Genomic DNA, 23,622 nt, shown 5'->3' on the forward strand with positions numbered 1-23,622 from the left:
TTTTTTTGGTTTGTAAGTTGAAGCTCCATTAGCAAGTCAAAGCAAAATTTTGCAAACGGAGTTGTTTGTAACTCGAAATGTTCGTAGGCTGGGACGTTTGTAAGTCAAGGCACAACTGTACTGGGACTTGCACCTTCTTTATCTCCTTGCTTACCCTGCCTCACGGGCTTTCTAGCCCCTTCCTGAACATAACATGCATAAATAATATAGTATTGATTTTAATGACAGAAAATTGTTTCTAAAAATTTGTTATGGAGCTGCTCAGATAATGCAATGACTGCAACTAAATAACATCACTTCAAAATTCTTGTGATGACAGATATAAAGAAAACTTTGCATATTGCAAAAATCCACTGTACACTTCTCTATGTGTGCTGGAAAATGAGTTGTACTTTAGCCTTCTGAAGGGATGTGCCAAAGTGGATGAGTTGTCCAGTGTTCAAAGGTAGGAGCAGGTTTTGGCCATCACAAAAGCATAACAATTATATATGTGGTGGATTGGATTTACCTTACTGTCAGTAGATTTCATCCTAAGTAACTTAATGGAGGCCAGACTAGATGCGACACCATTTGTGCAGTTAGCAATTGAATTATTATTTTTAAATAATAAACTGTTGGAACCTAATTCAGGCCCAGTACTCATGGTAAAGAGGACTTAGCCAAAACTGCTGTACCCATAAGGATTGTGGCCAAAGATAACATAGTTCTAACTTGCTATTTTTGCATTGGAAAGGAATTTCCCCATTTGTTTACACAAGATTTCCTCCATGCAAACAGCAGGTATGACAACTTCAAGTCTGCCCAGGGAGCACAGCAGGAGACAAATGATTAATGATCTTTTATCCCACTAGGTTTTCAAAGCAGACAGACATTCCTTGCACACAACTCAATTTCTTTAAAAACTAAATATGCAATTGTTAATTTCAAGCATACTAACATGTTTATTTTGGCCCTTAGACGAAATAACTGAAATGGACTTCAACCAAAGACAAAATTCAGGGACAAAAACACCTGCTTACCAGCCCTTTCTGTTTTGTATCATATGAAACTAAAATGGGCACAATACATTATGGGGCATGTGACTGGATATTAATTATAACATAGTTTATAATTTTTAAATCTAAAATATCAAAATATTTATTGGCTGAAATTCAGTAGTAAGTCACAAGTTGAGTAGGCCTGTTGAATCAGTAGGGATTTGGTGAGTCAACACCTCTGCAAGTTCCATTGATTCAATTGGCCTATCCTAGTTAAACTTACTACCGGATTCCAGCCAATGTGTATTGGATGTTTTGTAATCTGAGTAAAATGGATTCTTGAAAAGTGCCTGTTTATAGAAAACAATCCTTTAATCTTTCTGAAGTTTACATAGAAAGAACAATACAATTTTAAAAAATGAACATCAAGCCTTAGCACAAAATAGTAAATATAAAAGCTATTGTTTCATGTTTTCAGACAGGAATCCTAAGTAGGAGTAGAACATATTTATAGAACAAACTAAAAGAATAAAATCCCTTAATTATTAAAATATGTTCCATTGCAGAATAATGAAAAAAGGCAACTGGTGAATAATTAGCAAATTAGTCTGGATACCCACTGCAAACCTGAACACTTTCAGAAAAATAAAATGGCAGGTTATGCACTACAGTAAAAAGCATCAGACTGATGCGCATAGGATTAAGTTTTAACCACAAAACCCAAAACTTTCCTAATCTGGTTGCAGTCCCTACATGGTTAATTCAACTCACGATAACTTCATTAAGAAAACTACTGCAAATGAAATTGTTGTTAACTGCAACATTCATACTGATAGTTAGGCACAGTGATTTTTAGATTCACATTAAAATAAAATACAAATCCCAAAACATTATAAGTACTCAGTCAAAAAACCCTATCAGCAAAATAATTTGCTGACTTTGGTAACCAAGGCTGCTGACTCCCCCCCCCAAAAAACCTGTAAATAACATTTTGATAATAAGCAGCTATTATTAGCAAGGCAGCAAAACAAGGTATTTAAATACCAAGTTGGGTGTATAATCTTTGTATTAAGACTCTGACGAGTTCTCAAATTCCATATGGTAAAAGTGCACGTGAGTGGGATACTGCTAAAGAAATAAATATCCTTTCGCAGTATTCAGAATCTTGTCTAGTTCTGTCTACTGCATTGAACTAAACTCAGCTTTATGAGAAATCAAAGCTTTTTGAATTAGTTATGTACATTACATTGAAATTTTAATATATTTTTTCTTCTCCTTGATGACGTTCCTCTTCTTCATCTGCTTCCTCAATAACCTGAATGTCATCTGTTTGACATAAATATGTGTTTTCTGATGGCTTATTCTCTTCTGATTTATTTTGCTCTTCTTCCTCAATTACTTTCTTCCATATTTTATGATTTTCATTCAAATGGTATATTAACTGACAAAATATTTGTTGTCCTTTTCTTCTCTGTAGTTCTGCAAAACAGGAAAAATAGTTTTCGGTATCTTTCCCTAAATAAGTGTGAAGCAAGTTCTCTCTGCTTAGCGAAGAATTACTATACCAAAAAGATCACTTAATCATGTATTATAGGCAGCAATTTTTACTATTACTTCTAAATCAAATACATCTAATGTGCTACTACTAGGCCAAGTTGAGCAGCACTCTTTCATCAATCTTTCTGGCTGCTTAATGGAAGGGTTAAATATTGGAAAATAGGCACTACACTTGCAAAAACAATGACAGGCAGTGTAAGAACAAAAAGAAGGACCTTAAAAGCAAAAGAAGCCTGAGATAGCTGGGGGAACTGGAGAATACAACATTCAGAAGCACTTGGTGTAAAAAGCAAGCTTCATAAATACTGATAATTGTGATATTCTACTGTATCTATGATTATCTACACCTCTTGCAAATTAGACGTTAACTAAGTAATTACATTGATCTGGATAAGCTCCTCTGGCATTTATGCATTTATGATGAGGGCCTTAACATGGCTGGTGAAGCTCATTTAGTCATGGCTAGGAGGACTTTCTCAACTATGATACTGAGTATGTGGAATAATCTCTCTGCTGAAATCAAGAGCTATTTATCTGCCCAGTCATTTTTCCAGATTCCTTCTGGTAGCCCTAGTGACTTTGATGCATTTTTAAAATCTTTTATTCTACCTTAACATTGTATTATACCATATTTCCCTGTAAATAAGACAGGGTTTTATATTAATTTTTGCTAAAAAAATGCATTATGGCTAATTTTCAGGGGATGTTTTATTGTTTTTCATGTACAACCATCTACATTTATTCAAATGCAGTCATGTCATCTTCTTCTGGTTGCTGCACAATGGTGGAGGGTGGGGATTCACTTAACTGGGACTTATTTTGGGGGTAGGGCTTATATTACCAGCATCCTGAAAAATCATACTAGGGCTTATTTTCAGGTTAGGTCTTATTTTGGGGGAAACAAAGTAGTAAACTGCTGGAGAATTTTTAAATTGGAAATTGATATAAAATGTTTTTAAAAGTATCTAAATAATTATATAAGAAGGAAAATCAAAATCAATCAAACCAAAACCCTCCTCAGTTGTTATAAAATCTAATATTTTGAACAGTTAGGGAGGAGTACCTGGGTCTGCCACCCATCATTCAAATGAGCACCAACAAATTGAAAAGGAGAGATTTTAGTTCTTCCTCACAAGTAGAGTCTACACCTCACCATTGCTCAAATGGGAAAAGTGGCAGTGGAGGGGATGTGTGGCTAAGTGCACCCTCTGACTATGTTGATAATGTTGATTCTGTAACAACTAAATGGCACTCAGTTATTTAGTCTTACTTGTAGCAAAGTCTTCCATTTCGTCCTCTTCGCTATCTAACTCTTCTGCATCATAATCTTCAGAGCTTTCCATGTCATCTTCTTTCTTGTCTACCCATTCTCCTGGAAGCAAGCCTGCTGCATCATAAGAATTGCAGAGGGGACCAACAATATGAGTAATAAAAGATTCCTGTAACTTTGCAAGTTGAGGAGAACGCCGATCCATAAAAGGGCTTATAGGTAATCCCAAACTTGCTTCTTCATCTCCCTGAAAGTTCAAACATACAGAATATTTAGAGTTGATTGAATATCAGCATGACATTGGTAAAAGTGGCATACAAAGCAAACTGATCAACTAATATTTTGAGAAAGTAATATGGAACATGAAATTACTATTAGATCCTTTCATAGCCTCCCAAACAACACAAACCTGCAAGTGTTTGCTTTTAAGATGCCAGTGCAACCATACACTTTCCAAGCACTTGTGATGGGAGTATAAAAAGCTGACTGTGTTCAGCATGTGCTGTCAATCATCACATAACCAATATGTCACAGTCTAAAGCCAGTGTGTGCTGATACTCATGTACTGAATGGTTGTGGAAGCACAACCTTAAGTTACAAATTTTTCCAAAATCTTGTATTGAAAAATGCAGTACCATGCACAAGTATTTTAGAGTCATTGTTACATTAAAATGGAAACTAGTAAAAAATGAGCAACAGCAGCCTCAATATTGTGCCCAGTATTTCCAATATCTTCTAGCAAGAAGTCTCTCTGAAATATCAAATATTATTTATGTTCCTTCAAGTTTGCAACCCAATGGATGAGTGACCTCCAAAATATCAGCTCTGCTCATTTCTTGCACATATTTGCTAAGTAATTATTCTGTAAACTGAAAACTATGACATCTCTTTAAAAACTACTGTACTATGATTTTGAAAAATTGACTCTGGGTGTAATATTTGGTTTTTGATGTACCACCCTCTTCTTGGATACACATCTTAACATAGCAAAGGGGGCTGAATAGTGTACATCAGTGAAACTGAGAGCAATGTGATGGCTCCATCATGAGCCTGGACTCCTAGCTGGAACTTCGTGTTGATCCAATTAAAAACGATGGGACTTCAAGGAAGTTTCTTTCAAGCAGTGAAATCAATTTATTTACAACAAAAATCAATAGTTAAGATTAATGGTCAAATTTTGGAAGAGATTCAAATTCAACAAGGTACAAGACAAGGATGTCCCTTATCACCTCTACTCTTTATTTTGACTTTAGAAATATTAAACAGAAAAATAAGGAGAGTTCCCAAAGTTAGAGGGTTCAGAATAAAAGGAAAAGAATATAAACAACAAGCTTACGCTGATGATTTTGTACTATTATTAGAAAAACCGGAGGAATCAGAGAATTAATAGCTATAATTGAGAATTTTGGAGCAGTTTCAGGACAAACAATGAAAAAACCAAATTCTTGACAAAAAATATGACACAAGAAGAAGCAAAAAAATTAGAAGCGGAAACAGGATTTGAACATAAATCAAAGATCAAATATTTGGGAATACATATTACAAAAAACAAAAACAAAAACAAAAAAACAAAAAACAAAACAAGCACCTTGATGAGAGATAATTATCTTCCAATATGTAAAGAAATACAGGAAAAACTTGAAACATGGGGCAAATTACAACTCCCATTGCTGGGTATAATTGCTATTATAAAGATGAATATCTTGCCAAAGCTGTTGTTCCTATTCCAAAATTTATCAATATTGTTGAATTATAAATATTTTAAGGAAGTAGATGTGGTGCTTTCTAAGTTTATATGGCAAGCTAAAAAGCCAAGAATAAAATGTAAAGTTCTACAGGACTTGAAAGAGGAGGAATGGTCTTAGTAAACTGTTTACTATACTATAAGGCTTCTGCATTGAAGTGGATAAAGCAATGGATTGCGTTGTAAGATCAAAAACTTTTAAAATTGGAAGGACATGACCCATGGTTAGGATGGCATGCATATACATGGTATGGCAAGGGCAAAGCTCAAAGAACTTTTCTTGATCATACTATAAAGAAAGCATTATACCAGATTTGGCAAAGGTTCCAGGAGCAAATGCATAAAAAAAATCCAAATCTGGGTAGCACTGTTGGAAGCATTTACTAAACCTGCCTTAATGGTAGAAGAATGGAGATATACATATAAAGATCTATTAACCAAAAAAAATCAATTTAAAAATATACAAGAGCTGAAGGAAATAGGTTTACAAACAGACTGGTGGACAATGTTAAAATTAGAATCAAGGTTTCAAAAAAATAAAAGTGGGCTTTTATGAGGGGAAGGTACAGGTGGATTAATTATCGCTTTATACTAGTGATAAAATTATACAAAAATGTATACTTTTTTGTTAGAATATAATGTAGAGGATGAAAGGGTAAAAATAGTGATGATTAAATGGGCACAAAATTTTGGTTACAATATAGACATAGACGATTGGACTCAAATGTGGAATGAGAACTATAGATGGCTCAAACCAGTAAATTTGAGAGAAAATGTTTTAAAGATGTTCCATAGATGGTATTATACACCTGTAAAACTGGCAAAATTGTACCTGGGGCTCACAATTCATGTTGGAAGTGTTCTCAGCAATCAGGAACTTTTTTTCCTATGTGGTGGACATGTGATAAAGCAAAACGCTTTTGGAGACTGATAAAAGTTATCTCACAAGAAATTATACAACAAGAAATAGCTTTTAAACCAGAAATGTTTTTATTGAATATAATTCCAGAAATTGTTCATTAAAAAATCAAATATATGTTGCTGAAATGTTAAAATTAGGGGTTGTAATACCATCAGAGAACATGGACACCACCAACAATGCTGGTACGGAAACCTTACCCACTTTTGATCAAATACTTGATCAAAAGGCTAATGCCCTTTCCAAATGAATGAAGACATAACAACGGTGAAGTAATTATATGCTGGGGTGATTTAATAAATGGTAAGTGTGACCAACATGTTGCAGTACACAGAGATAATCACCCTGAATAAATGTGGTTCTTAATTGTCTGCGGTTTCGTGGCCCTGTATGCTGAATTTATTTCATTTCTCTTTTATGACCCTAGGTTTACTGGACTGAGAATGAATCAGGTGCCTACAGACTCCAACCATCCCATTCTCCCCACTGCCTTATGCATCTGAACTACAGTAGTTCTTGAACTACAGTAGCCTGCAACATCTGAACTCTGGTTGCCACCAGAGGAGAAGTCAGGCACAAGTACACTTTATTTCTAGGGAACCTACATCCCTATCTATTTCCTGCTTCAAACCCCTCACAGGGCTGCTCATAAAATAGAGGAATACAACCAAAGGAAACAGGTTGTGTGTGTTTTGCAATGCTGAGTTTGATGTCATAAAAAAACTGCAGTTCGAAAAATAGAAAAGTGTCACCCAAGCTTGGTGTGCAAGGAATTGGGAAGAGGAAGGATACACACAGGTACATGGCTCATTCAAGCACAATAAATCATAACTGGGAAAAGAAAAATAAAATTCTATGCAGGCTAGAGCCCACAAAACACTATTTTTATACTAGAAGGAAGGAATAGTAGAGTGAAGGGTGGTCCTTCCTGATATAATTTTGAACCCAGATACCTGACACAGAAACATATAGGTTAATCTATTGCTAACTGCCTTCCATCACAACAGTGATTCAATGATGAATTAATTTACTTTCTATCAACAAAATACCATTGGAATATACTACTATTAAGGCTTAGATAAAGATCATCATGTTTGCTGATGGATAACGCTGCTCTTAGACAAAACTCTACAAGAGCAGTCCCCAACCTTTTTGGGGCTGTGGACCGGCTGGGGAAAGCAAGCTCCATGCGCGGTGGGAGTAGGGGCACCCCCACGTGAGCATGGTGGGTGTGTCATGCTCACAGGGGGCATCTCATGCTTGTGGTGACACGCCAACCACAAGCATGATACAATGGGGTCTCGACCTACGGACTTAATCCGTATTGGAACAGTGTCCGTAGGTCGAAAAGTCCGTAGGTCGAAAATGCATTCCCCATAGGAATGCACTGAAAACCCATTAATCCGTTCCAGCCCTTTCTTCACTGCTGAAAGCACCATCCGGCGAGCCCTTTGGGAGAAACCGGGCGGCGGGGAAGGAAGGCAGGAGCTGATCCGGTCTTTCTCCCCCATAGCGAGGCTTCTCCCAAAGCGCTGCTCCCGATGGTGGGGGGGAAAGACCAGATCGGCTTCAGCCTTCCTTCCCCGCAGCCCGGCTCCTCCCAAAGGGCTGGCCCGATGGTGCTTTCAGCAGCGGAGCAGCTGCCCGGTGGGGAAGGAAGGCAGGAGCCGATCTGGCACTTCTCCCCCACGGGGCAGCTGCTCCGCTGCTGAAACCATCATCGGGGCAGCCCTTTGTAAGTTCGTAAGTGGAGCCATTCGTATGTCAGGACTCCACTGTACACCCACCGCAGGCACAACACCCCCACGCAAGCATGACACACCCACCGCAGGTGCGACGCCCCCGCAAGTGTGACACACTCACCACGCATGCATTGGGGGGGGAGAGATCCATATCTGAGGCCCAGTTCCAGCAAGCCCATGGACCAGCACCGGGCTGCAGACTGGGGGCTGACAACCTCTGTTCTACAATACTGTAAATTCAAGTCATGCTACTACTAGATTGTATTACCTGTACCACAATGTTAAACATGGCTGTTCCACAGATGAATGAACAGTACCTGTTTTTATACAACTCAACAAAAGCCTAGTCTACATTGTATGGTCCCATACATATGAGTGTCACATTCCCAGGGGTTTCAACAGCAAAGTCCAATAAGCCAGTCCAGTATCAGAAGTTCAGAGAATGCAGAGCCGATACCAAAATGCCAAAGCCAAATCACAAACCATAATCCGAGGTCAGGGTCCATAGCCAAATCACACAATGTAGTCCAGGGTCAGAGTCCAAAGCCAAGGCTCCAGAGAACAAGGTTCGAGGTAGTCAGGAGCATGGATGCGAGCCAGAGATTTGACTTGTTGCTTCCACGAGCTTCCCAGCCATCTGGGAGCTGATTATATAGCAAAACAGTCATTGATATCCGGGAAGCCTTTCATCCTGTCAATACTCAGGACTAGCTGATCTGATGTTTCTGCAGGCAGCATTCAGGCGATCCTCTGATCTTTGCGTCATAAGTCTTTGCCAAAGTCTAGCCCTTACCCTGGCTACTGGGGGAGGAGAATCTGGTGGCGATTCAGCTGTCTGTGCTTCTAATCGCTCAACATTCTCCTCAGCTGTAGTTAACCCCTCAGGTTCTGGATCTTCGGCTGAACTCATGACAATAAGACATATTCTTTTTAGCATTTCCCTGGCCCAAGAATTCCACTTCTCCAAGATCCACAAGAAATTGTTTTAATTAAACTGTCAACCATGAGAAGATTCTCAGCTCTTCTCCATCCTAGGCAAAACAACAAGTGCTTCAAACGGCCATCTTGTAAGTTTTGCTTGTGTGTGTGCTTTTCTCATGCTGACTCCTGTTATGTTCTTACTACTTTGGACTTCACTTTTCTGCCCTTTTTTTCCTCGTAATATAAAGATAGGCTGATTTTTTTTCCCTTAAGAATCATGAAAAGCACTGCAGCTATAGGTATGAAAACACTGGCTCAAAACATATCTTAAAACAAAACTTTTAATTCTAGAATATTGGAGAGGTACTGGTTTTTTTACTATTAAAATCAATCTTTTTTTTCATAGCTCACACTGTTTTAGTTATATGTTCTAAGATTTATGGAATTCAGGCAACTGGGAATCGGGGCAGATAGTTTGACATCCTTCTAGCAGCTCCTTCCATTTCAAGAAAGAACCCGGATTTCATGGAATTATATGCTTGAGGAAAATCAGGGGATACCAGTTCCCTCTTTCCCTATAGGCCTGCAAAACATCTCTCAAACTGTCCAGGGAAAATTTTTAATAGAGAATGGGACAAAGGACAAAGCAGGGGAGTATCATGCACAGAACCTCCCAGCTTGATCCAACCCTTCTGTGTTCTGAATGATAACAGATCTAGGATGCCCCATGTTCCTCTTTGTTGATGTGCTATACATGTGGATGGAAAAGAATTGAATAAACATGTAACTATCGAGAACACTGGTGGAATAACATGATCGTATCTGATAGGCTCATTCTATGACAATGGAGATGTTAATGATAAAAATGGTAATCTCTAGCAATATCAATTATATTCAATGGGCCTTGAACAGGAATTTTATCTGTTATTAACATATGATTGGTTTGTTAATCTGAAAATATTAACCCTCTGCTTGACAACTATAAGCATACATCTTCATGTTCATCTGCAACATTTTGCCTGTTCCTGCACATAAAAATCTGAGATCAGGCAAAATGCATCCAAAATTGCTCCTTTAAAAAAGGAAATATAAATAACAAACAGTACAGTAATTGCATTACAGGAAATGTTTTGCTTAGAAATCTATCATTTCTGTTTGTTATGGGTGAGTAATCCTCTGGTGAGTAGGAAGGACTTATCCTTTCAGAGTTGCAATGTCAATTATGTGCTTCTTTCTGTAGATGCTGTACAGAAGTACTTGCAAGTATTAAGATGACAAGAGAACACATGACTAGTATCCAACCAATCCTCTTCCCTCCAATACTCATTCAACTATTAACCTCTAGTGCTAGGAGAGTCCTAGTGATCTATGATTAGTGTGCATAGCAAACACACTTTCAGCTCACATGAAGAATCAAATGAAAAAGAAGAAATATCTTATATTTCATCTAACCAATGGCTCTGAACAGATGCTATTTTGGCTACAGTACATTCTTGGATAACTGGCTGGGTAATTCGGTGGTTTAGCTATCTAGTTAAGTCAGAGGTTGGGAATTCAATTCCCAACTGTGCCTCTTGCGAGCACAGCTAGCCTGCATGGCCTTGAAAAAGCTGCACAGTTCCAGGGCAACTCAGAAGAAGAGAGTGATAAACCACTTGTACGTATTCTCTACCTGAAAAGCCTTAGAAAGGATTGCCATTAATCAGAATTGACATAACAGTACACAATAATAATATTATTAATATATTCTGGGGGTACCATTTCAACTTGTCAGACTGCCTGAAGATACACAGGATTACATACTGTATATCTATCAAGAAAAGATAGATTTTAAAAAAAGAGATTTTGTGCAATATAAAAAATTCTTACTACACAGCCTTACCTGCTCATAAAATTCATTAACAATTCCTTCTGTCCATTTCAAGTGTAGATCTCTAACTTTTGCTGGACCATTGATATCTGCCAACTTGATGCACATTTGACATACTAATAGGCGATCACTCTCATTGCTCCATTCAATACCATGACCGTTTACATCATTAACCTGTTCAGAAGACAAAAAATAATTTTTAGTAATTTATTAGATTAAAGTTTTTCCTTTAGTCCATCATTCCTTTCAGTTACATTTGGTGGGTTTTAGCACTTTCATTGTGCAAGGAAAGTCTGTGTAAATGCTTAAATGTACACAACAAACCTTGGCATTAAATTCAGCAAGGAAATCAAAATGTTTCTTGAGATCTGTGGCAAGGATTGCTTCAATCACTAAGAATCGAAATCGTTTGAATTGTACATGATCAAGATTAGTTAGAAAGTTGTATTCTGGTAGAGATAAGAAGAGACTCCATGCAGAGGCTGCATGATGATTTTCCAGAACTGACCTGTCGTTGTATAGCACAGCCTGAAAAATAATTAAATATCAATGTTTTAGAGACTGAAGTTTCACAAATATGTAAGACATGCTTATGTTCTAACTGAATAATTTGAATACTAAATTGCTTTATTTTTATAGTTGACTACATGTATTAATTTTACAGGGGAACATGATTCTGAGAAGTCAGAAATGCAACCTCTAAAGAGAACCTAGGCAAATTCAGTAAATATTGACTGGTCATAATATACTAGGTGTCAGTGGAGTACCTGTGTTCAGATAGCTATGGAAACATCCTTTTTGCCTGAGTATTAATTATGGTACCTAAGCAAGAACTGTGGTCCCATATCTAATGTCTGAAGAAACAGATCAGGATAACATTACTTATAAATTATGGTAAATTGTGGCCATCCTGAATAAGATAGGAACAAATATTGATTGGGAAAAAGAAAAATTATTAGAAGACATCTTCTGTAGCAACATAGTTAAACTGCATACCAAGTCTGTGAATTAAATGAATTAAACATCCAAAGATCTTGGCAAATATGTGTATCTCTGAACCACTTCTGAAAAACACATTGAGAAAATATTTATGCATGGGTTTTGATATTAATAGGTGTTTATGGAAACACACACACACACACACACACACACACACACACACACACACACACACACACACACACACACACACACACTGTACCTGTGGAGCAGTTGTGGCTACCAGAAATGCATTTGTGCGACCAGGATGATCATAATCATGCATAGCTGCTGCAACATATAAAGCCATTAATTCTAAGGCTGGGATATTTGAAGCTAAGCAATCATAATTTTCACCAACAACAGTACAGCTCTTGGAGGAAATATAGGCAACTTGGCCAGCAGAAATATCATTTTCTTCATCTGGAAAAAAAGTAAATTACATTTTAAAAACATTCAGGGCTGCCAGTCTCCTAGACATTTCCGAGATGCATCTATCAACTTACATTGTTCTCTGGGTTGAAACCAGTGAAATTCTCCCTATAGATGGGAGGATTCCATTCATCAGCAGAACCCAGCTGAACTCTTCTACTGCTCAAAAGGGGGAAGTTATTTTTTCTGTCATTTAAAAACCTGCTCTGGTGGATTGAGAAATCCTCCAGAAAAGTGAAGGAGGTAACACTCCCCACCTTTCTGCTGGCAGGTGATGTCATCCCGGTGATGATATTGTCAAAAAGACTAAACTTGGGATAAAACTTAACAAGATGCATTTATACATCATGTTAAGCCATGGTTTACTTCAGTCATCTTTTCTTACTTTATAATGAATTCTTCCATAGATGACCAAACAAGCTGCCTAGTCTGTTTCTTTCCTTCATCGTTTGTCACTCACTTGGAAGAAAGGGTGTAAACAAACAACATTTTGAGGTCCAGATATAACAATAAGCCACAATTTATTTATTTATTTATTTTCTATACTGCCCACTAACCAAGTTTTTTTAGATAATGGACAGTCATAAAAATAAACAAGAAGCCAAGAAGCAGAAACCATTATTTAAAGAAGTTAAAATGTTTAAGCCAATATGCAAACTCAAGCTTTTAACTGTAGATTGTGGTTGGCTTACAACCCACAGGTTGTTTTCAGGGAGGGGTTCAGACACAACATGGCAGTATTCAATACTGTAAATCATAACCTCTATAACTGCTACATGAAAACCCTGTCATAGCAATATATCTGGGACAAGAAGTCTTTTTGACAAAAAAAACAAAACAAAACAAAATACTAATCTTTTTTTTTCATAAAAGAAGGAAAGGAGAAAAAGGAATTTCCTATTAGTGTTTCTATATTCTATAGTCTTGAAAGTTGAGGCACAGTACTGAACAGTAAAAACAAATCAAAATGAAACAAAAATATATTAAAATCTAAACATAATAAACTGTAATGAAAGTTTGTAACTGCCTACTAAAACTGAACAGTGGGATGATTTCACATATCTATTGGAGGAAAATCTGATATCCTGAAACTAAAATTACAGACAATTTTTGCGAACAACAGTCAAAGGCCACATTGTTGTGAACCTCCCTCTAAGCTGCTGAATCTTCCACTCTGCAGGTAAAAAGGTCAGCACCTGGAGACCTCCTCAAGGTGATAATATTCCAACATCACAGCCCCTCAGTTGTAGTTTGGAGTGGGTAAAGAGATTACTCTTTTCTAAGTCTCTTTGTGCATTTCTTGTAACAGAAAATCGGCATATGTATAAAGAAAAAAATATATTGCCCATTTTCCAAAGCGCCACCAATACCACCAATATTTTTCTGTTCAATATTGGTGAAATTCATACCAGTAGTATGAACCAACTGAGATTTTGCATCTATGTAATTCTTGTACAACCTTAGTTGAAACACTTACCGCATTTTTTGCTCCATAAGACACACTTTTCCGCCCCCAAAAGTGTGTGTGGGGGGGAAGTCTATGCGTCTTATGGAGCGAAGGTGGAGATTTTGCCCCCACTGGCCCTGTGGGGGGAAGCCTCCCAAGGGTCCGAGTGACCCTTCCAGGACCCTTGCAACGCTCCCCCACCCTCACAGGGCCAGCGGGGCCAAAATCGCCACCTTCCAGGACCTTTTGTAAGGATTTCTAGCCTCACAAAAGGTCCTGGAAGCTGGCAATTTCGCCCGCGTTGGCCCCGTGGGGGTGGGGGTGGGGGAATGTCGCAAGGGTCCTGGAAGGCCCACTCGGACCCTTGTGACACTACCCCCCACCCCACGGGGCCAGCGCGGGCGAAATCGCCACCTTCTGGGACTCTTTTGAGGCTTGGCAAGCTTCAGAAGAGTCCCTGAAGGTGGCAATTTCGCTCCCTCTGGCCCCGCAGGGGGGTGGGGGAGCCTTCCAAAGTTCCGAGTCTGCCTTCCAGGACCCTTGGGAGGCTTCCCCCACCCCCACGGGGCCAGCGGGGGTGAAATCGCCACCTTCTGGGACTCTCTTGAGGCTTGGGAAGCTTCAGAAGAGTCCCTGAAGGTGGCAATTTCGCCCCTTCTGACCCCTGGGGGAGGCAGGGTGAGTCTCTAAAGGGTCCTGGAACACTCCCTAGGACCCTTTGGAGCATCACCCTGCCCCCCGGGCCAGAGGGGGCAAAATCGGCACCTTCTGGGACTCTTTTGAGGCTTGGGAAGCTTCAGAAGACTCCCAGAAGGTGCCAATTTCGCCCCCTCTGACCCCCAGGGGAGCAGGGTGAGTCACTAAAGGGTCTTGGAACACACCCTAGGACCTTTGGGAGGGTCACCCTGCCCCCCCGCCAGGCCAGAGGGGGCGGGCCTCCAAAGGGTCCTAGGGTGTGTTCCATAAGATGGACCTCTCCATAAGGTTCACCAAATTTTTAGAAGAAAACAGATTATTTTTTTCCTGTTTTCTTCTCCTAAAATTTGGTGCGTCTTATGGAGAGGTGCGTCTTATGGAGCCTCCTAGTACATCTACGTTACTCATTTTTTTCCACAAAAATTAAATGAAGAACATATTATAAGAAAAATATCATTAACTGTTTCAATATCTTTTGTATAATTGGTGAAAAATTTCATTCAAGTCAAACTAGGCTGAGGTTAACAGAACATTTTCAGCTGAGCATATATTAATTAAAATAAGATATTTAATTCTCAGGACTATTTTATTTCTGCAGTGAAATAATTAAGAAAAACTCTAATTACGTTAAATAGTTTAACTTTAGGTATTTTTAGTCTGAGATGTTTCATTTCCTAATTAAATAAAGAATTATTAGTGTAATGTATTTAGTTGCTAGAAACATGCTGACTGCTGCAGGAAGATATAGACCTCATTTAGGAGAAGAGATCTAAGTGAAACAGTTTTGTTGGCTAGGAAGCAAAGCATGTCAGCAATTATTCAATCAATTATCCTAAAATCAGACACAAACTGCTTGTACATGACATCGGCTGTTACTTTTATCTTTCAACCATGAAAGCTTCAAGTAAAAAAAAGAAACTCCAGGATAAATTTTTAAAACTACTTGAAATATATCCATCTTATCTGATTAGGTAAAACTTCTTTATGGAAAAAAAAAGAACTAAAATCACATACCTATGTCAATTTCTGTCACAGAATCACTGTGTATTTGCTGAAATCCAGGAATTGGTCTTGTTGTAAGATACCACACAGCATGAAGAACATCTGTTGCATGTATTCGATTGTGATCTAAAATCAGTTTTTTAAATTAAATGATTAAATATGACCATAATATACATTTTAAACAAAAGGACAGGTTACTTACCTGTAAACATGGTTCTTCAAGTGGATCTCTATGAATACACACTAGTGGGTTAAGACAGCGCTTGCGCTGGCCTCTCGGAATCTTCTGGAGCTATAGGGAAAAGTAACAAAGTTTGAGTTGCCCTGTATTGCGCAAGCTCCGCCTGCCAAACCCAGTTCCATCCGCCCGCCACATAGTCGGAGTTGTACTCCACCATACAGTGACGGACAGTGGGGAGGTTGGGCGGGATGTGTGTATTCATAGAGATCCAATTGAAGAACCATGTTTACAGGTAAGTAACCTGTCCTTCTTCAACATGGTCTCTATGAATCCACACTAGTGGGTGACTAGCAAGCTCACTTACCGGAAGGAGGGCCGTCACTGCAGAATTGAAGTAAGGACTGCTCTCCCAAACTTGGTCTCATTCTTGGCCCGAAGGTCCAGTCTGTAATGTGTAACAAAGGTAGACACACTGGACCAGGTTGCTGCTCTGCAAATGTCCTGGATGTCAACTCCTCGCAGCAGGGCTGTGGAAGTGGCAACAGCTCTGGTGGAATGAGCTTGAAGGCCTTCAGGGAGAGGCTTGTTCTGCAATTTGTAGGCCAGAGAAATGGTGGAGACCAACCATCTGGACAGAGTAGAAGAAGAGCCAGCAGAACCTTTACGCTGACCATAAAAATAGAGGAACAACTTTGGAACTTTCCTAAAGTCTTTAGTTCTAGTAACATAATAAGCCAATGCTCTTCGAACATCTAAGGAGTGGAGCATGTGCTCAACATCGGTAACTGGATCAGGAAACAAAGTTGGTACTATTAAAGGCTGGTTAACGTGGAACTCGGAAACCACTTTAGGGAGAAAAGAAACATCAGGGTAAGAACCACTTTGTCCTTGAAGAACTGAAGGTATGGTGAGTTCGCACGAAGTGCTGCCAATTCACTAGCTCTATGAGCAAAAGTGACGGCCACCAAGAATAAAGTCTTGAGAGAGAGTAACCGAAGGTCACAGGAAGCCATGGGTTCAAAAGGATGACAAGTGAGGCAATGAAGTACCAATTGCAGTGACCATTGCGGTGCAGGCTTCTTTAGAGGAGGTCTCATGTTGGACAGACCCTTGAAGAAAGCTTTTAGTTTGGGATGTGAAAACCACCTGGATGATTCAGAGCCATGGGGCTGAAAGGCAACAATGGCTGAGGTGTAAACTTTTAGGATAGACTTGGAAAGTCCCAGGTCAAAAAGATGCCTAAGATAGAGCAGGAGCATGGACAAGGCCACAGGTGAAGATTGTAACTTATACTCTTTAGTAAATTTGAGAAAGTTTTGCCACTTGTATTTATAAAGTAGCTTGGTAGCTGGCTTCCTTGCTTTCTCAATAACCTCCATTATTGATGGGAAATCCTCCACGCTGTCAAGTGGAGGGATTCCAGGTCCAGATGAAGGATGTTCCCCGCGTCCTGAGTGATCAGATGTGGAAGAAGAGGTAACCTTATCTTGTCCACTGCTGATTGCAGGAGCATGGAGAACCATGATTGTCGTGGCCACCAAGGAGCAATGAAGATTGCTTCTGCTTCCATCTGGAGTGCCCTGATCAGGGCTCTTTGAACGATGGGTATCGGTGGAAAGAGATAGAGGAGCCCTCTGTTCCATGGAATCATAAAGGCATGCCCTAGTGACCCTTTGCCCTTTCCCGCGTGAAAAGCATATTTGTCGCATTTCTTGTTGGTCTGTGTGGCAAACATGTCTGTGGATGGATGTCCCCACTTGTGGCACAGACTGAGAAACACCTCCTGATTGAGTTCCCACTCATGAGATTGAAACGAGTGGCGGCTCAACTTGTCTGCCAGCTGGTTGTTTGTCGTGGATACATGGATGGCCACAGGGAAGATGTGTTGATGGTAGCACCACTCCCATAGGTGAACTGCCAGAAGTAGAAGGGACTTCTACCGTGTTCCTCCCTGCTTGTTTATATAGAACATGGTCATAGTGTTGTCTGTGATGACCTGTACCGCTCTGCCCTTCACCAATGGGAGGAACGCTCTGAGTGCCTTCATCACTGCTATCAGCTCCAGGTGACTGATATGGAGCGAGGCTTCCTGAGGGGACCAAAGAGCGTGAATCTGGTGTCCCTCGCAGTGGGCTCCCCAACCCAGGGGACTGGCGTCTGTTGCGACCTGTCGTGTCAACTGCAGAGGTCGAAAAGTTCAGCCTATAAGAAGATGTGGTGGGACTGTCCACCACTGAAGTTGCTCTGCTAGCTCTGGTGTGACTGTTAGACGCTTGCGCTGACTGTCCTGTAGAGGATTGAATAGAGCGAACAACCACGACTGAAGGGAGCGCATCTTGAGGCGAGCGTGGGATAAGGTACAAGTTGTTGATGCCACGAGACCCAGAAGATGTTGTGTGTGTTTTGCTGTCACTCTGACCTGGGGCTTGAATTTCCGAACTGCCCTTCTTATTTTTTGTATGCGCTCTGGAGGTAGAAACATGCGAGCATGGACTGAATCCAGTCTTGCCCTGATGTAGTCCATCACTTGAGATGGTTCCAAGTGGGACTTTTTGTAATTTATTGACAGGCCTAGCGCCTGTAGAGTGTGCAGAACATACTGTGTGTCCTTGACTGCTCATGCTTTGGATTTGGACACGATCAGCCAGTCGTCGATATAAGGGTAAATCTGTATCCCTTGTAGACGGAGGTAAGCTGCTACTGGGGCCGGGCATTTGGTGAAGGTCCTCGGAGCTGTTGAGAGGCCGAATGGAAGAGCCACATATTGGTAGATGGTGTCCATGAAGATTAGACGCAGGTATTTCCTGTACTTTTGATGGATGGTGATGTGGAAATACGCATCTTTTAGATCCACAACAACAAACCAGTCTCCTCTCTTCAACAGGTGAATGATAGCTTCTAAGGTGACCATCCTGAAACGGCATGGTTTGAGGTAGGTATTTAAGTCTCTCAGATCCAGAATTGGTCTTAAGCCGCCATCCTTCTTGGCTATTGTGAAGTACCGGGAGTAAAACCCGTTTTGTATGTCCCTGTTTGGTACCTTCTGGATGGCTTGTTTTGCAAGAAGGGTGAGAATCTCTTCTTCTAGGATGGGATTGAACGATGTAGGCTTGACCCATCCTAGAGGAGGCAATTCTATAAACTCCTGCCGGTAGCCTGAGTTTATAATGCTTAAGACCCAGGAGTCTTGTGTTATCTTGAGCCAGTTGTGAAGATGAGGAGATAGACAGGTTGTGTGGTCTATACTGGAGATGGTTCTGGTGAAGATATTGTTTAGACTTCCTCCCGGATGTCTTGTAAGACTGTTGCTTGTTCGATTGGGGCTTAAAGGTAGAGGTAGAAGAAGAGGCCTAGGAAGACCTTAGCTGACCTTGATTCCGGAAAGGACGGTAGGTGTAAGGTGTAGACTGCTAATATGATTGTTGTGAATATTTTGGATGCCATTGGAATTTGGAGGTTCGAGGCTGTTGCTGGATAGAGTAAGACTTTGCTGTCTTTTTACTCTTATGTAGGTTCTCCAGATTTTCATCAGTTTTTTCACTGAATAAGCCAGAAGCATCAAAAGGTAAGTTCTCAACCCTGGTTCTAATATCCTCCATGATATTTGCTGATCTGAGCCAAGTATGGCGTCGTAAGGTGATGATAGATGCAAGATTTCTGGCAGTGGCATCAGCAATGTGTCGGGATGCCAAGCGTTGATGTTTGGACACAGTTAAGGCTTCAGCATGGGCGTTGAGGCATATCTGCCTGATATCCTCTGGTGCAACTTGCAAAGCTGGTAGAACTCTTGCCCAGAGTTGCTTCTGGTATGCACCCATGGCTACCAAATAATTGATTGACCTTAAGACAAAAGTGGTCATGGTGTATAGTCGACGTCCCAACACTTCCAATTTCCTACCCTCTTTGTTGGAAGCTGTGGCATGACCCTTTGTAGGAATCTTCGAAGAACTGGATTCCACTACTAGGGAATTTGGAGCAGGGTGCTTCAGCAGAAAGGAGGTTTTAGGACCATGAATCTGATAAAGGTTTTCAGTCCTTCTGGATATTGAGGTGGAATTGGCAGGGTGTTCCCAATATTGCATAATAAGATCTAGTGTAACTCAGGGACATAAGAAAGGCTGACAGGGTGAGACCTTTCTTTGTTAATGTCTCCGAAGATTAGGTCATCTTCACGTGTGGGAGATTTTTCAATTTCCATTCTCAAGGTGGTTGCCATTCTTGAAACCATCTGAGAGTAAGAGGAAAAGTCCTCAGATGGGGAGGATGGGTGGATGTCAACAGCATCCGATCCTAAAGGCTCCCCTGGGAGAGGTGTGTCCAAGGAAGCTTCATATGTCACCTCTTCATCTTGTTCAGAAGAGTCCTCAGAAACCTGATATTCCTCATCAGAGACAGGAAATATGTCAGGGTATTGACCCCTATCTGCTCCAGTAGTGGTTTTCTGGGGAATAGTAGGCTGAGCAGGTCGAGACCCTGTGGCATGACTATCAGGCTTATGCCCTGTCGACGTGGAAGCTCCCTTTCCGACGTCGAGCGTTCCTGTCTATCGACACCGAGGGATTTTCGGTGTCAACGCTTTCTCGGAGGTGAGATAGATGGTGAAGACAAGGAAGAAGTGTATCGTGCCTTCTTCCTTCTTCTGCAGTCTCTCGATGTCGAGGATGACTCTGAAGAATAATCCTGTTTTTGACGTCGAAGGCGGGACCTCCTTCTCTCGAGACTGTCGTCTGAGTCAGAAGAGGAAGTGTAGTCTCGATGTCAACGCTTTTTTCTGCCTGTCAACACCGGAGCCATGTCTATGCTTATGATGGTGTCGAGGTCGTTTAGATGGAGGCTCTCCATCCCGATCTGACGATGGATGTCGAGGAGAAGGGACATCCAAAGGCTTCTCAGTTCTCCCTTGAGGTGGAGATGGAGACTTGGAGCCGAGAGATCCCGGTGCCGAAGACTGGGATTCAGACACCCGCTCGGTTAATACAGGGCTATGAGGGGCATTGGCTATTCCAGCAATTGATTGTACCAGCTGGCTAGCCGTTGGTGACCTCTCGACGTCACTCGAAGCCTCCTGTTGAGGCAGTAAAGAGGCACCCATTTCCGACACCGAATCCTGGTCCCAGGAAGAGTCTTCGAATATAGGTGAAGGAAGAGACGTTGATATAGGAGGCACAACCAAGGTGATCTCCTTAGACTTCGATTTGGGTTTAGCCGGCAATTTCTTCTGTTTCAGTTGCTGTGCAGCCTGTGGGGCAGAAGATGTCGAGGGAGCCGACGAAGTGGTAAGTATTTTCTTAGTTGTAGATTTCTTTTTTGCTTTTTCTTTGGTGTTTTCTTTAGCAGATTCAGGAGGAGGTGAGGAAACTATAGTGACTTCTGAACGGACTGAAGAAGTAGATGGGACAGACTCCATATCCGATGGTTGTGAAGCAGATAATGTTTGCTTCCACAAAGAATATTTAAGGCGCTGCTGACGAGCTTTGAGGGTGGCTTTGGTAAACTCTTTGCAGTGCTTGCAATGAGAAGTCAAATGTGTTTCTCCTAGACAGAAGACACAGAGGGAATGTCCGTCCTGAAAAGGCAGTTTTCCGGAACAGGATGAGCAAAGTCTAAAAGGGCCTGTTTTAGGAGATGGTTTTCTTTTTGGTGGCATAAGCTAATAGAAGCAGGAAACCACAAAATAGAAAGAGTCTGGTAGGCACGTGGCGCCTCAGCAGGTGGTAAATAGGCTCCAATTATCCAATTAAGAGAGTACTTGCACTATCGCCAGAGGCAGAAGAGAAGTCAAAACGATCCGTAGTCAGGGCAACAGAGATAAGGAAGTTGAAAAGCCAAGTCCAGGTCAAATACACGAGGAAGAAATCAATTTTTAAAGCTGCTCTAACCGAAAGGTTCCAACTCCGCCAGCGGAAAAAAATGGAACTGGGGTTTGGCGGGCGGAGCATGCGCAATACGTCATCGTCTAGTCGTTTAGTTGTGTCCGACTCTTTGTGACCCCATGGACCAGAGCACGCCAGGCCTTCCTATCTTCCACTGCCTCCCGGAGTTGTGTCAAATTCATCTTGGTTGCTTCGATGACACTATCCAACCATCTCATCCTCTGTCGTTCCCTTCTCCTCTTGCCGCCACACTTTCCCAACATCAAGGTCTTTGTGGTGGTCTTTGCGCAATACAGGGCAACTGAAACTTTGTTACTTTTCCCTATAGCTCTAGAAGATTCCGAGAGGCCAGCGCAAGCGCTGTCTTAACCCACTAGTGTGGATTCATAGAGACCACGTTGAAGAATCAGTAATCTATTGACTGTAAGCTGTCTACTGTTAAGCCACTGGCTGTGTTGTTTTTATAAGATGTTTATGAACATTGATATTGACGTGACAGAAGGCTTGCGGGTAGACTGTTGACAAAAGTATTCCTTCTGTGAGGAAAGTGAACAATAACTTCAGCAGAGAAAATTATGCAGAGAGCTAAAATGTAGGAAGAACTAACCCAGAAACCTGACTGGAAGGAAATATCATGCATCTGAAAGACTGGAAGACAGGAGTGAAGAATCAAGTACAAAATGTGGTGGGTCAAGGTGGGGTCAGCTATTAAGAACTGAAAGGAGAGGCTATAATTGGAAAAAATGGGCAAAGACAGGGGTGTACTTTTAACTCGTAAAGAAAGCATGTCTTCACAAATGCTATGATACAATGGTTTTCCCACACCATTACTGTCTCATTTTTCATCAAAGAGAACAGAACACCAATTCAGAAATGGAACCCAGCACATTCTGCAATGAACCTTAAAAAGTAATCTGTTCTCTACCCCAAACTCTTCATTAAGTTCTGTTTTCTGCTTCCCTCATACTATGTGCCATCAACTAAAGTAAAAGAACTAATATTGGCTCAATCTAATCCTGAAAGAGAAGAAGAACAAGTCAGCTTTTGAATTAAATGCCTTTTCCATTCCAAATGTCATACAATCCAACTGACTAGTCCACAAGGCAAAGTGTTCCAGAATATGTTGAGAATGAGCAATACTACTTGCTGTAAAATGTGATTTCATGAATTCTGTATCACACAAATGTTTCAAAAATGCTACAGTAGTGTTGCAAGGCAGACATAATCAAATAAGACTTAAGTGAAATAATAAATAGGGGGAAGGAGATATAGGTCATGTTGCATGATTAAAATTAATCTAAAGCAAGAGTTAAGAAATGTAAGAACCCTTGAAATTATAGATGGGTGAGGATGCTAGGTTTCTTTGAAATTCCCTGCTGCTGCATTCCCTCGTCAGCACAAGTACAGTTTGCTGATTAGACAAAGGGCTCTTGATTAAACTGTTTCAGTCTGCTATATACAACATTCTCAAAGGCAAGAAGGATTTAAATGCTCTCTGCAGAAGCATATTCTTAGAACCTTTAACTTTAAAACTTTATACAGTGGTGCCTCGCTTAACAAGCGCACCGTACAACGACGAAGTCGCATAGCGATCCCTTTTTTGGGATCACTAATGCGATCGCTCAACGTTTTTTAGATAGGGCAAAATTCGCTTTGCGAAGATCGGTAAGCGTTTCGCTTACCGATCTTCGCAAAACGAAGCCCCGACGATCAGCTGTTAGGCGGACAAAATGGCTGCCGGAAGCCTGGAAATGGCCCAAAATGGCCACGCGCAGCGTTTTCGTGCCCTCGTTAAGTGAGGGGAGGGCGCGAAAATGGCTGCCGGCCATTAAGAAGCATCGCTGAACGGTGAGTATTCGGCCCATTTGGAACGCATTAAACCATGTTTAATGCGTTCCAATGGAATTCCCTGCCCCGTTCAACGATGCTTCAGCATGGCGAAGGTTAATCCGGAACGGATTAACCTCGCTATGCGAGGCACCACTGTAGTTGTACTGAGCTTCTCAATACCTA

At 40.9% G+C, this 23,622-nt stretch overlaps 1 protein-coding gene across 2 annotated transcripts in view; it reads right to left on the reverse strand.

Annotated features, from left to right (window-relative positions):
* Positions 1 to 1,330: 1,330 nt before the first annotated feature.
* The window catches only part of PDE3B (phosphodiesterase 3B), a 113,598-nt gene continuing 91,306 nt past the window's right edge, over positions 1,331 to 23,622 (reverse strand). For both annotated transcript variants that reach the window (XM_072985724.2, XM_020801420.3), the window contains exons 11-16: positions 15,568 to 15,681; positions 12,202 to 12,401; positions 11,325 to 11,528; positions 11,013 to 11,174; positions 3,805 to 4,051; positions 1,331 to 2,456 (exon numbers count right to left, since the gene is read on the reverse strand). In XM_072985724.2, the coding sequence (XP_072841825.2) occupies positions 2,233 to 2,456; positions 3,805 to 4,051; positions 11,013 to 11,174; positions 11,325 to 11,528; positions 12,202 to 12,401; positions 15,568 to 15,681 (1,151 nt within the window). In that variant the 3' untranslated portion in view covers positions 1,331 to 2,232. The remainder of the gene's footprint in view (positions 2,457 to 3,804; positions 4,052 to 11,012; positions 11,175 to 11,324; positions 11,529 to 12,201; positions 12,402 to 15,567; positions 15,682 to 23,622) is intronic.

Source organism: Pogona vitticeps, chromosome 1 (genome assembly GCF_051106095.1).
Source record: "Pogona vitticeps strain Pit_001003342236 chromosome 1, PviZW2.1, whole genome shotgun sequence".
Lineage (NCBI taxonomy): Eukaryota > Metazoa > Chordata > Lepidosauria > Squamata > Agamidae > Pogona > Pogona vitticeps.